At 50.5% G+C, this 14,211-nt stretch overlaps 2 protein-coding genes across 3 annotated transcripts in view; both read left to right on the top strand.

Annotated features, from left to right (window-relative positions):
* The window catches only part of Dlgap3 (DLG associated protein 3), a 38,671-nt gene extending 37,113 nt beyond the window's left edge, over positions 1-1,558 (top strand). The window contains exons 8-10 of the mRNA XM_050153299.1: positions 165-256; positions 611-754; positions 1,340-1,558. Of these exons, the coding sequence (XP_050009256.1) occupies positions 165-256; positions 611-754; positions 1,340-1,558 (455 nt within the window). The remainder of the gene's footprint in view (positions 1-164; positions 257-610; positions 755-1,339) is intronic.
* A 7,689-nt stretch (positions 1,559-9,247) lies between these two features.
* On the top strand, positions 9,248-13,148 carry Smim12 (small integral membrane protein 12). 2 transcript variants are annotated; one of them, XM_050153410.1, is made up of 2 exons: positions 9,248-9,394; positions 12,268-13,148. In XM_050153410.1, exon 2 carries the CDS (start codon positions 12,273-12,275, stop codon positions 12,549-12,551), a length of 279 nt encoding a protein of 92 aa, XP_050009367.1. In that variant the 5' UTR covers positions 9,248-9,394; positions 12,268-12,272; the 3' UTR covers positions 12,552-13,148. The 2 variants fall into 2 exon arrangements, with proteins under 2 accessions (XP_050009367.1, XP_050009376.1); XM_050153419.1 differs by lacking the exon at positions 9,248-9,394 and adding an exon at positions 10,033-10,775.
* The last annotated feature ends 1,063 nt before the right edge of the window (positions 13,149-14,211 follow it).

Below are 14,211 nucleotides of genomic sequence, written 5' to 3'. Positions count from 1 at the left end.
AGGATGACGTCTTCGTGTGGTTGGCTGAGGAAGGGGCTGGAAGAGAAAGATGGATAGATAGATAGTACAGTAAGCAAGAGGCGAGCATCCCAAAAGGTAAACTTTGGGTCCCTGGGGGAAGAGGGGTTTCCCTCCCCCGCCTCAAGCCTCCTTCTGTTCTGTAGTCCTGGAGAAGATTCGCAGTGCTGTGGGCAGTACACAGCTTCTCCTGTCTCAGAAGGTCCAGCAGTTCTTCAGGCTGTGTCAGCAAAGCTTGGTAGGTGTCTGTACCGGATCTGCAGGTGACCCAGAGTGACTGAGAAGTGGGACCAGGTCTGTGTATTTGGAGGGGTGGATTGTGTGTGGCTCAAGACAGTTAATCCCGTGGGGCCCAGAGAAACCAAAAGGTCAGACATGTCTTGTTTGGAGTATTGTTTCTTGAGGTCAAGCCCAGTGTTTTCCACCCAGGTAGGAGACACCTGGACTTTTTCTTGTTCCTGTCGCCCATCCCTCAGCCCATTCCCCTAGGTTGAGCTTCCTAACAGTGAGGCTGAGCATGGCTTTCTCTGAGCCTGCCTGAGGGTCAGACCTCCCTGACGGGCTTCCTCCCCTGTGTGTCTCACCACGGCAGGACCCCACTGCGTTCCCTGTGCCCACCTTCCAGGATCTGGCGGGTTTCTGGGACCTCCTGCAGCTCTCCATTGAAGATGTGACCCTCAAGTTCCTGGAGCTACAACAACTCAAGGCCAACAGCTGGAAACTCCTGGAGCCTAAGGTGTGTTTGTGGGTCCTTTCGGGCCAAGAAGTCACACTCCGGAATGCCCTTCTCAGAAAGGAGTGTGTGGGTGTATGGATTTGGGAGTCACAGGGGGACAGGCAGCAGCAAGAACAGCTTTAGATAAAACAGCCATTGCCCTGTGCTTAGCCCAGATGTTCACACCGCTGCTGCTTTCGCCACCTCCGGTCAGCGGCAGTGTGGAGAGTGGAGGCAGATTTTTAAGGCAGTTTCAGCCCTCTTATTGATAGACTTATGTCTGAGATGGGTGAGACTGGGGAGGCCCTTGGAGCCCTAGCAACGCTCCTCTCACTTCTCAGCCTGCACGTAGGTGCTAGCTGTTGAGAGCGGCTCCACCAGGGGGCGCCCAGCTCCGTCACATCGGAGACCTGTAAAGGGGCTTTGACCGGCTTTGACCTTGTTGAAACACGTGCACCTGCAGCGTCGGGTCCCGGGGCCAATTCCCGGAGCGATCCACGCGAATGCTATCCCTCGGGGAGCGGGGATGGGCGTGTGGGGCGAGAATCAGGATGCTGCAGTGGTCCCCTGCCGCCCAGCTCAGCCCCACGCGCCTTCTCCCGACAGGAGGAGAAGAAGGTCCCTCCGCCCATACCAAAGAAGCCCTCGCGGGGGCGGGGCGTGCCGGTGAAGGAGCGCTCCCTGGACTCCGTGGACCGGCAGCGGCAGGAAGCGCGCAAGCGGCTCCTGGCGGCCAAGCGCGCCGCCTCGTTCCGCCACAGTTCGGCTACCGAGAGCGCGGACAGCATCGAGATCTACATCCCCGAGGCCCAGACCAGGCTGTGACCCGCCCGGGCCGTCCAACCCGGCCCCGGGCCCGCAGTTTTCTACCCGTACTGTACACCCAGCGTCGAGGTCACTGTGAACGCGGGCTGCTCCGTGCGCCCGCCCTGCCGGCACCGCACGCCCCGGCTCCTGCCCGCCGCACTTTCGTGGGTTTTTTACCTTCCTGATCCCACGCAAAGGTGCCCGGGCTAGGCTGAGGGCCATGCCTCTCCGCCCAGCGCCCCTCACTAGGAACTCCCATCTTCCTGGTCCGACGCTTTGTCCTCACCTTTTCCCCTCCATGAGCACCATCTCTGCCATTATTTTACACCCCCCACACCCCTATGGGCCAGGCCGGGCCGGGTCCCCCATCTGGGCTCTGCGTCTCTCCCACACCCCGCGGGGCTGGGCTTCGTGGGGATCAAGCTTCGTGGCTTTTTATGAAGAATCCCGAACCCCGCCTAGGAGCCCGCCCCACCTTCCCAGGGCTCCCATCCTTAGCCCTCCGCCCACAGGGCCCAGGGACCACAGTGGCTGGACCAACCCAGGACCAGGGCGCCTGGGCCTCTCCTCTTTCCCTCATCTGGGGAGGGGAGACAGGGGCTTTCCCTCACCACACCTGTGGCTGTTCCCACATCCCTTTGACTATCCCAGGAAAAATAAAACCGCAGAACTGCACCGGAGCCAACTCTCTCCAGAAGAGACCACCTCTGTGGGGGCTTGGGTAAGGTGGGGGGGTTGGGGAAGAGGAAGAGAAGGAGCCAGGAACTTGAGTGTTCTTTTTGTGGGGGACCTTTCTGGGAAGGATTAGTTGGGAGACAGGGATTCTGGTAGTCAGGCTATGGACCTGTGCCTTCCTGGAGGGATCCTGCTGGGGCGTGAAGGGAAGGGAAGGAACCCGTTCGCCCCTCCTCTGTCAATCCAGGGCCTCCTAGACCCTCCAGAAAGGGAAGCGCCGGATTCAGTACTTGGCACACAGCACATGTGCAGTGAGGATTATTGTTAGAAATCAATGAATGGACGTAAGCTTTTACTATTTCTTGCCCCAGTCCCATCCAGTCAGCTGCAACAAACACCATTTTCACGCTGCCATTTTCTCAGATGACTCCTGTAGATGGGACTCTTTGCAGAGGGGGTTATAAGGACGAAACTTCACTGAGAAACTAAGTTGAGTTAGGAGGCGTGGAGAGGATCTACTGAATGCCTCCGGAGGGTCGGCCAAGGGATGCGTGCTCCACAGGGAGGGGCTGACGCCCAGGGAGGCTAAGCTGGGCTCTCCGGAATCACAAAGTAGTGGGCACGGCCAGGTCTAATGCCAATTCATGAGACTTATAGATCTACAGTATTCCCAACTCGGAAGGAACTTGACAGCAGCCCCCACAAAAAGGCCTCCCTCTTTATAGTCTCCTGGGGCTGTTGCTTTGGGCCACACTGGACCAGCCAATTCTTATTCGTTTGTTCAACAAATGTTTGCCATTGGCAGACACCATGGAGTAGCCCTGAGGTCTTTTTAAAATGTGTGTGTGTGTGTGCTCGCACGTAAGCTAGCAGTTGAAGATGTGTGTCTCTAGTCATTCTCTGTCTTATTTTTTTGAGATCCAGGCTTACTGAACCTGGAGTTTATTTATTCTGCTCTAACGGCGGGCTACCAGCCCCCAGGGCCCCTTCTATCTTTACCCACCCCACCCCACTCGCACCCCGTATTGAGATTACAGGCACCCACTACAACACTAGACTTTTTATGTGTGAGTTCTGGGGATCCAAACATGGGTCCCTATCCTTGCATGTCAGTCACTTTATCTGTTATCCTTACCCACTTTTTACCCAAACCTTAGTTTCTGTCTTTTTAAATTTTTATGTGTATGAGTGTTTGCCTGTATGCATGTGTGTGTGTGTCATATGTGTGCCTCAGAGTCCAGAAGATAGTCCCGATCCCTTGGAAAGTGCAGTTTGGACAGTTGTGAGCCGCCATGTGGGTGCTGGGAATTGAACCCAGGTCCTCTGGAAGAGCAGCCAGTGCTCTGAACTGCTGAACGGTCACTCCACCACCCTCTATGGGGCTTCACCAAGTGCTGCAGGTGATTCTGACACAGCCAGGTGTGGGGACGCTGGGACTGGAGGTTGTCTGTTTTCTTTAGGCTATCCCGACGGGGCCTGGGCTAACCTTCCTTCTCTTGAGAGTTTTTTTTTTTTTATCCTAAACTGGGATGTGAGTGAATTTTGACTGATCAGCACAGTCCGGTGTAGCAAGTATTATGATTTTCAGATAAGGAGACACACTTAAACTCCTCTCCCCTAATCCCAAGGCCAGGAAGATGCAGAGGCCGCATTATACGGGATTCGGTTACACTGTGTTGGGGGGGGGGTCTTTGCTTTCACTTAGAAGCGGGCTAGGTCTCTTGAAGTCGTAGTAGAAGGGAGTAGATGCAGGAAACATGGCAATACCAATAGGTCCTGCCATCTTGCTTAAAATTTCGCTAGGAGCCAAATGTGGTGGTACTCCTTTAGTCCCAAGACTTGGGAGGCAGAGGCAGACAGATCTCTATGAGTTTGAGGCCATCCTGGTCTACTTAGCAAGCTCCAGGTCAGACAGAGCTAAATAGAAAGGCCTTGCCTCAAAACCAATCAATCAATCATTCGGAGCTGAGAATGTGGGGTAGTCGCTTGGTGTTGGTCCAGTGGCGTAGGTATAAAAAAGAGGTGTTCCTTGTGTACAAGTTGTAGGGTTTTTTTTCCTCTTTGGGGCCCACCACCCGGTTCCCAAATAAATCACAAATCTTGTAAATGCCCCGCTTAGTTTGACTTATTTCTAGCCAGCTTTTCTTAACGTGAAGTAGCCTGTCTCCCTTTTGCCTCTGGGCTCTTATCCTCTATTTTTGTACACCTTTATTTCTTACTCTGTGACTTGCTGTGTAGCCGAGTGGCTGACCCCTAGAGTCCTCCTCTTCTCCTTTTCTTGTTCCTTGATCCCCCTTTCCCAGATTTCTCCTATTTATGCTCTCTGCCTTTCTCCTGCCTTGCTATTGGCTGTTCACTTCTTTGCTAGACCTATCAGGTGTTTTAGACAGGCCAAGGAACACAGCTTCACAGGGTTAAACAAATGCAACAGAAAAGAATGACCACACCTTTGCATTGTTGAACAAGTGTTACACAGCATAAACACATCTTTTATTAATGTTCTACAGCAGCAAGTGGCTCTCAGCCTGATTGTAACCAGGCACAGGAGCTGCAAGCCGTAGTCTGAAGAGGGTCCTGCTCTCAGAGAAACTCAGTACCTACCACATACAGGTACAACAGAAGGCTGGTTCTGGATACTGGAGGCTGGGAGGTCTTATTTCTGGATGGAAAAAAAAGCCAGGTGTGATATTGCATACCTATAATCCAGCGCTTGGAAAGTGGAGGTAGGAGGAGCAGAAGCTTGAGGTTATCTGTGATCACACAGTGAGTTTGAAGCTATAGATGAAACTCATTTTTAAAGACATTCTGGCCATGAACTCACAGTGGTCCCACCTGCCTCTGCCTCCCCAAGTGGTGGGATTAAAGGTGTGCCTGCCACCTTGCCCAGTGAGACTGTCTTAAACAAAGCAAAATAAAAAATAAAATAAAATAAAACATTCCTAAAGCAGGGCACAATACTGTGTACCTGTAACTCTGCCTACTTGAGAGTCTGGACAGGTGGATCATTTGAGCCTTGTTCATGGCCAGCCTAGCCACCATCCTAACTCAACAATAAATATCTGGTTGGGCTGGAGAGTTGGTTCAGTGGTTCAGGGCACTTGTTCTTGCAGAGAACTGGGGTTTGATTCCCAGCATCCACATGGCAGCTCACAGCTGTCTTTAACTCCTGTTCCAAGAAGGTCTGATTCCCTCTTCTGGCCTCCTTAGGCACCAGGCATGCACGTGTGCACATTCAGGCAAAAGACTCATACACATAAAATAATATAAAAAAATTACCAGCACAAATACAATAATACTGGTAATAAGATGATGATGATGATGATGATGGTGATGGTAACTGAATGTGGTGAGGCGCAGCACAGTTGTGATTCCAGCACTTTGCAGGCGGGGGGGGGGGAGGCGCGGGGGGAGAAGATTGCAGGGAGTCCAAGGACAGTTTAGGCCACATAGCAAGACTGACTCAAAAGAGCTCCGAAGAGATGGTTCAGCTGTTAAGAGCACTGGCTGCTCTTCTAGAGGAGCCAGATTCGGTTCCCAGCACCCACATGACAGCTCATAACTGTAACTCCAGGTCCAGGGCTTCCTGACACCCTCTTCTGACCTCCCTGAGCACCAGGCATGCATGCGGCACACTGAGGCACATATAGGCAAAACATTCATAATTTTGAATAAAATTAAATTGAAAAGAACAACAAAATAAATTGACTGCCTCAAAAGACCCAGCAAACACAAACAGATACCAGCACACACCTGTCATCCCAGCTGGAGAGCCGAGGACCAGTCTGGATTGTATGAGACCCACCTAACCACAGAGCAGACAACAAACCCGCTTGCATATGGTGGCGAAGGTCTTCCTGCTGAACCGCTCCCCATGCTGGAAAGCAAGGGGAAGAAGAGGGGTGAGGTAGACAAACACCCTTTTGCAATCTCCCCATAGATTTGGAGTCCTTGTGGCCTAATTGGTTTTTAAAGATGCTCCAGCCTCTTTGCCTGGTTACAATGGTAATTAGATTTCAATGTATTTTTTTCAGCAGGCACAAACAATGATAATTAGATTTCAATGTGATTTTTCAGCAGGAACAAATATCTTTTGGAAGCACAGGGAGTTTGGGAAAGCCTTGGGAACTGTCTCGCGGGATGCATTGGAATTTTGCATAGGAGAAACGGAACAGGAGGACACTTCCAAGGGACCGGTGTGGGCAGAGGCTCAGAAGGACAGCTGTGTTGGGAATGATTGGAAAAGCAAGCTACAGAAAGATGACAAACCAGCACAGGGTTGGATGACTTGGCCGAAAGAGATCCGTGGGCTAACCCAGAGATTCCATTGATTTAAGTCTTTGAATGGTCCTTTGGCCAAAGGAATAGACACAGAGTGGAGGGCCAGTGGGAGGGTGAGGAGCCACTAATACGGTCCAGGTAAGAGATAATGGTGTTGATTCTGAGGGCTTGTTAAGAAGCATAATGCTGCAGGCTGGATCCGCGGAGTGATGAAAAGAGCAAACCTGAAGATATTACACAGGATTTTCTGTTAATGAACGAGGATTGCTCGGAATGAACATCGCAGAAAGAAGCGTGTATCGGGGGGATACTTAACATGTCAAGAGGCGCTACCAACACTTGTCGAGGAGACGTCAAGAACTATGGCACTTTCTGCACATGGAGATGGTTTGAAACAACAACCCTAGAGGATGTTTTAACATGTGTCTGTGTGTGTGGAGGGGTCACACGCCACAACCCCCGTGGGGGAGGTCAGAGGATACCACGTGGATCCTGAGGATTAGCTCAGGCCATCAGCTTGGTGGCAGATACCTCTACCTGCTGAGCCATCTGGCCAGCCCAAGGGTATGTTCTTATGGTCTTTTTATTTTTTTATTTTTTAAAATATTTTATTTATTTATTATGTATACAGTGTTCTGTCTGTGTGTATGCCTGCAGGCCAGAAGAGGGCACCAGACCCCATTACGGAAGGTTGTGAGCCACCATGTGGTTGCTGGGAATTGAACTCAGGACCTTTGGAAGAGCAGGCAATGCTCTTAACCACTGAGCCATCTCTCCAGCCCCCCTTATGATCTTTTTAAAAATACACATAGGTCTGTAGAGATGGTTCAGTGGTTAGAGTACATACTGCTCTTACAGTTGTTCCAAGTTTGATTCCTGGTACCTCTATCTGACAGCTAACCACCTGTGGTAACTTCAGCTCCAGGGGGATCTGACACCTTTTTCTGACCTCCACAGCCGCCCGTGTTCATGTGCACATACTCTTCCCACCCCCATGTACACATATACTTAATTAAAATCCTTTTGTAAAGGTTATACATATCTTTGTTCAGATTAGCAGGCCACAGAGTTGGGATCTGAATCCACAACTAAGCTCAAAGTTTGGTGTGTTTTTTTATTTTAATTTTTAAAAAATATTTATTTATTATGTACACAATATTCTGTCTGTGTTTATGCCTTCAGGCCAGAAGAGGGCACCAGACCTCATTACAGATGGTTGTGAGCCACCATGTGGTTGCTGGGAATTGAAACTCAGGACCTTTGGAAGAGCAGGCAATGCTCTTAACCTCTGAGCCATCTCTCCAGCCCCCCAATTTTAATTTTTTAGACAGGATCTCAGCGTGAAGTTCTGGTGGATCTGGAAGTACTAAGTAGACCAGGCTGGCTTCAAACTCACAGAGATCTTCCTGCTTCTGCCTCTGGAGTACTAGAATTAAAGGCGTGTGCCACGATGCCCAGCTCCCCTTCCGCGCCCCCCCCCATTAATAGAGAATCTTGGTATGTAGTCAAGCTTGGTCTTGAGGGTCCTGATCTCCCAAGTTATTTCATCATAAGTTGGGACTAATGCACTCACTCCAGTTGTGCTGGAGGGAGCGTCTAGTCATTGCTGAGATACAGACAGCTTGAGCATCTGTCCTCCCAGGGAGCATCCACCGACTCTTCTGATGGTGTCCTCTCTTAGATCGCTAACATCTTGTGAGCCTACCTGTTTCTTCTTCAGCCAGAGAACTCCTGAGGGCTATTTTGTATTTCCAATGCCTTTGTGTAGAATGGCTGACTAAACACCAGCCTGTCTTCTAAACAATTCTGAACTTGCTTCTCTACATTTTTAGTGTACAAGTAATCAAGTTCTGCTAAGTACGGTTGCTAATTTCTGGCAGCTTCTTTCTCCCCATCTCCACTCTCAGGCCGAGCTTTGGGTTCTTTGATATAAAATGGGAAGAATGTCTAACTTGACAATGCAGTCTGGCAGCTTCCTGCGAAAGCACCCATGACCTTGAAACACGACTCACAGCTAACTTGTTAAGGAATGGTGGCTGAAAGAACATGAAAAGGTGCAGGCTCAGAAAGTTGATTTTTAGTATGTGTTACTAATGATAGGGAGGCTTGTCAGATTGAGTTCAGTGCCGGGAGGGCGGGACCATGTTTGGGCATTGGGAATGAGGCTTTTTTCTGTATGGGATACATTTATGTCTGTTCAGGGAGAGTGGAGGCCTGGAGGAGAGTGGATGCTTGTATCAGAGGGTCTTGTACAAAAGCTCCACTCTCTTTCAGCTCTTTGTAGACTCGCCATAGCTACCATCTAGTTCCCGGATTGCGGTGTGCGTGGCACACAGTACTTGGCATGCGTGATATTGTCTAACCTTCACAGCATCCCAGCGAAAACGGGTGGTGTTAACACTATGCAGAAGAGATGAGGCTCAGACAGACTAATTAATAACGTTCCCAAAGACACACAGCCTGAAAGAGGTTTGAAAGCAGTAGATTTTCCTTTGCTAATAGGAGTTTCTGGAGATCAAGGGTTGGGTTTTCTGTTTCGGTACCACCCGACCTAGGTCTCAGAAGATGCCTAATTAACCTCACATGGATCAATGAACGCGTAACTTTTCACTTTCCTTCATTAGAAAAGCTCGAAGCAACGTCGCTGGGGAGCCTCCTAGCCGCCAGGGGACGCTATCCCACCTCCGTTCATCCCAACAGAGAGGCGGATGCTTGGCTTTCTTCCTCTTGTCGCTTGACCCGAGCTCAGCCAATCGCTACACTCCGAGAGCGCCCGGACGCCAGTGGGCGGGTCTCGGGCGACGCCCCGCGGGCCACTGGGACCGGCGACGTCCGAGCGTGTGGCTCCGGGCTAGCGGGAGCAGCGCGGGGCCGGTCCGGGGCGTGCCGGCTGGGCCGCAGGTGAGTCCTGCGGGACGGCTCCTGGCCGTGCCCTCCTAGCTGAGGGAGGGATGGTCTCCGTGGCCGAGTGTGGGCTGCAGTCAGAACTTGTCCGCCAGAGGGTGACGAGGCCACGCCTCCGGTGTAACGGGACAGGGGACCGGGAGCTGATGACCCTGACCTCTGGCGCTCTCATCCCCCGACTTGACTGGGGTAGCTGTCAAGGCTGATTTCTTCCACCTCCTCGGACCTCTTCTGACTGTTCTCGAATTTGGAGTGTTAACTTCCGGTGGGACCAGGCGCAAGGACAGGTTTCCGGGCGGCCCAGTTGACCTGTACCTGGACTCGTTGGCAGGCTCCGCGGCGTGCTGGGCTGGGAATAGGCGTCAGTATTTGCGAGACGTTTCTGCTACTTAACGTTTTGATCCCCTAGGGACGACTTCATGAAGGCTAGCTGCTTGTGATCGTCTTCCTGCCCCTTTGTGATTGTGGGTGAGAGACTGCCTTAAGTCTCACGTTAGCCACTTGAGTATGCGGCTTGTCATTCATTCGCTCAACAAACTTTTTTTTTTTTTTTTTTTTTGAGCTCTTTAACAGGGAGGGAAGTTAGCAGGGGGTAAGAGGCGTACAGCATAGTCCCATCCGGACATCCCTGGCCTCACGGAGCTTCAGGGTGTTTTGAGAGATGTAGATAAATAGGATAAACCCACACAATACCCGTTACAGAGAAAATGGCTGTGTTGCATACGTGGATGACCGGAATACGAGCAGGACCATACAGAACTTGTGCTTTATATATAAGAGGATAATAGTTGTAGACTGGTACTTAAGACACATCGGAAAACCGAATGGAGAGTTGCCATGTAGCAACAGTATGAAGAACTTGCACCTGTAATTGTAAGCCCTTGAGAACTGGAAACAGGAGGATCAGCAGTTCAAAGTCATCCTCAACCACACTGAGGGTTTCAGGCCAGTCCGGGTGACGCAAGAACCGGTCTTAATAATAACCAAAAACTTAAAAAGACAGAAAATTTAAAAAGATTTTAAAATCTTCAAAAGATGGAGAGGTATTGGGTTTGGTATTCTTCGGGGCGTCCCTCTTTGTTAATATGTACATTGTAAGATTTTGTGAATCTTTTGGTGCCACCCTAGAGCACACGAGAAAGGAAGTCTTCCTGTGTGATGAAGAGCTGAGCTAATGAAGAACTGCAGGAGGCCCTTCCCATGTCTACGGTTTGAACAGACACCGTGCACACATCTGCAGCGTGTTCTGCCAGAAAAAGCCCGGGCTTGGCCTCAAAACCAGTGGGCTGGTCACTTGGAGTGACTTTGCTAGCATAGTGTCTTTGAGCCACTGTGGCCTTAGACAGGAATCTGGGCGAGTAATTCCTACATCACAGAGGTATTGTGAGGGTCAGGTGATGACTAGGGAGCTACCAGGGAGCACAGGGCCTGGGGTCAAGTCAAAGGACCGTGAAGAGAAGTGTGAGTCTGCTGCAGTCCTTCGGCCTGGTGGTCCACGTGTAGTCTCAGGCCCCTCCAAAGAGAATGAGAACCAGAGGGAGAAAGGGAGAGACATCTAATCCTCCATGAGGTTTGGATGTCCCCCTGGGGTGGAGAGACAGCAGTGTTGGGGAAGTCGACGACACACGGCTAAGGCGTGAGTAGGAGGATCAGAGATCAGCGTGTGTGTGAAGTGCTCAGCCCTGGGCCCAGCTTGGAATAAGGGCTCGGTAGATGGCGGCTAGCATTATGAGTTCATTACCAATGGCCTTTTATGAGTGTGGTAGCAAGTAAATAATGGTATAAATAGTAATTTAATAGTGGTGATCATTTGTGACTAAGGGGCCGTTTGAGTGAGTGGGTTTGTGTATTACTTTGGTATCTCATTGCAGAAGCCCTAGGGGCAGCTCCACAATATTTGTTAGCTTTATTTTACAGCGATTTCCACAGGGACTTTGAAGTACTGGGGCTCTAGGGCATCTGGAGTACTGTGTTCATTTGTGAGATCTTCAGGAGCTCACTGTGCGCGTGCGAGGATGTGAGGATGGTTGGCAGGAGTAGATTTTGAGGGTGTTTGGACCAGGTTTTTTTATTTTTAATTAAAAAAAATTTTTTTTTTTTTTTTGGATTTTTGAGACAGGGTTTCTCCGTAGCATTTTTGGTTCCTGTCCTGGAACTAGCTCTTGTAGACCAGGCCTGCCTTGAACTCACAGAGATCCGCCTGCCTCTGCCTCCTGTGTGCTGGGATTAAAGGCGTGCGCCACCACCCAGGCTGGACAAGGTTTTTTTTAATAGAGGTTGCTGTCCTTAGAAAAGCCAAGTCCAGAATAGGCTTAAAACCCTTCTCTATCTGCAATCCAGGGTAGTTAGGTAATGGATCATAGTTTTTGACTGTTAAATAAGCCCCTCGTACTTCACCCAAGGAGAGGAACTACTTCTCATAATCAGAGCCAAATTCAGAATGGGTGTGTGTGTGTGTGTGTGTGTGTGTGTGTGTGTGTGTGTGTGTGAGTGAGAAGTTTCCCGGAGCAGAGAAAAGACTTCTTTTTCCCTTCCGGAAATGTTGACAGACTGGAGGGGGGACCTGAGGTCACACCAGGTGTGAAATTCCATTGGGTGAACCCACACTTGTGGGGACCGTCTGCACACAGGAGCACAGCAGAGTTCATGGAGATTTTACCCCCTTCCTTAACCATCAGATCTTGCACAATTTCCTAGAGTATTTCAGGGACCCAGCCATTGCATAGAGCACAGTGGCCACTTGCTGTTTGTGGGGTGGCTGTTCAGTTATTAGTGCCAGGCCGCCTGGTCAGTCGAGTGCCCCATGGGCTGTCCACATCTGCTGGGGGAGGGGGTGCCTGTTTCTCTGTAACCTCTCTTTTCTTCTGCAGATGTCATGTGGCCTGTGCTTTGGACCGTGGTGCGCACCTATGCTCCCTATGTCACCTTTCCCGTGGCCTTTGTGGTTGGGGCTGTGGGCTACCACCTGGAATGGTTCATCAGGGGAAAGGGCCCTCAGCCCGTGGAAGAGGAGAAGAGCATCTTGGAGCGTCGAGAGGACCGAAAGCTGGATGAGCTGCTAGGCAAGGACCACACTCAGGTGGTGAGCCTTAAGGACAAACTGGAATTTGCCCCCAAAGCAGTCCTGAACAGAAACCGTCCGGAGAAGAATTAATGGAGGGCCCAGGTCCCTGTGGTCCGCAGGGCTATGACATGCCCTGCCACCATGTCGATCCAGCTTCGGAACATACATCTGATTTGCTTTGCTGCTCACTCTGGCCCCTTCTGCACCCCACAGCCACACACGTACTGGCTGGTCCTTCATGGCTGTACAGCTGCAGCAGTAGGGGCCCACGAAGAGGAGACCGTGTCTGTTGAATGGCTGTCTCTATGACTGTGCAGGCTTCTGGTCTTCCCTGGGATCACTGCAGGGAGGAACCCTGGGGAAGCTGCTCTCAGGCTTCCTGGGGAGGGGCTTGGCCTCAACTGGGAAAGGTGGGGTTTGTTGTTGCCATAAGGAGGGACACCTCCATGTCTAGTTCTAGTCTTTACACTGGAAAGAATTCAGAATCTCCCTGGCTCTCTTGAGTTTTTCCCATGCCCCAACACTCAGGGGTGGATTCTCAGGGGAAGGAGAGCATGCTTCTGTTGTGGGGAGCTCAGGCTGTTTACCTTGGGGCAGAAGGGGCGTGTGCCTGGAAACAATCCCTGTCTTCCACCCTTCCTCAAGGTGAAGGGAGAACCTCAATTAAAATGGTACCTGAGACACTGATGGAATTCTGTCTTCTGAATGGGGTCCGGGTTCTCCTAGGCCTTTGGGGGTATCAGTAGTGTCTGCAGACTTCCCAAGACTGTGAACACAGCTGGAAGCTCTGTTGCACCAAGTGCTAGCTGAGACTCCCTGAGGCACAAGTTCCCAAGAGTCCTTTTTACCATGACTGCACGAGGCTGCAGCATCTCCAGAGTCTGAATTGGAAGCACACACTCAGAGGTGTTTACACATTAATGAAATTGGGCAGGAATGAGAAGGGGTCACCCGTGCTCCCAGTGCTCCAGTGCGGATGCTGGCAGTATTTTGTTGTCTTCACTAATGTCTGTGTGGGTTTGTAGATTTTGCTTTGTTTTGAAACAGGGCCACTTTGTAAGCATGGCTCGCCTAGAACTCATGTAGACCAGGCCAGCCTCAGACTCACAGAAATCTGCCTACCTGTGCCTCTTAAGAGCTAGGATGGAAGGCATGTGCCTCCCTACCTAGCTTTAGAATAAGCCTTAAAGAGTTCATGTCTACGCCCGGTGGTGGTGGCGCACGCCTTTAATCCCAGCACTGGGAGGCAGAGGCAGGCGGATCTCTTGTGAGTTCAAGACCAGCCTGGTCTACAAGAGCTAGTTCCAGGACAGGCTCCAAAACCACAGAGAGTCTTGAAAAACCAAAAAAAAAAAAAAAAAAAGAGTTCATGTCTATACTTTTATGTTATTTTTCATCTTTACCATATGGTGGTCGGCATTGTTTTGGGGAGAGATCGCTGAGATGGGAACCCAGAGCCTCACATGTGCTAAACAATCACTGAGTTACATCCCCAGCCCTCTGTTTTATTTTTATTTTTTTTTCCAATTTATTATGAGATGTCCTATTAGGTTGCCAGGATGTAGTTCTTGACTTCTTGGCTCTCCTGCCTCGTCCCCATGAGTACCTAGGATTATAGACTTGCCCTGCTAAAATGGATTCATTAGTGCTTGCTTGCTTTTTTAAATATTTTTTTTTAATTATTTTGCCAGGCAGTGGTGACGCACACCTTTAATCCTAGCACTTGGGAGGCAGAGGCAGGTGGATCTCT

This window comes from Alexandromys fortis, unplaced genomic scaffold (assembly GCF_014885135.2).
Source record: "Alexandromys fortis isolate MF-2015 unplaced genomic scaffold, M_Fortis_MF-2015_v1.1 scaffold_26, whole genome shotgun sequence".
Taxonomy (NCBI): Eukaryota; Metazoa; Chordata; class Mammalia; order Rodentia; family Cricetidae; genus Alexandromys; species Alexandromys fortis.
The sequence above is the reverse complement of the archived record's forward strand: the minus strand, read 5'-3'. Positions and strand labels throughout refer to the sequence as shown.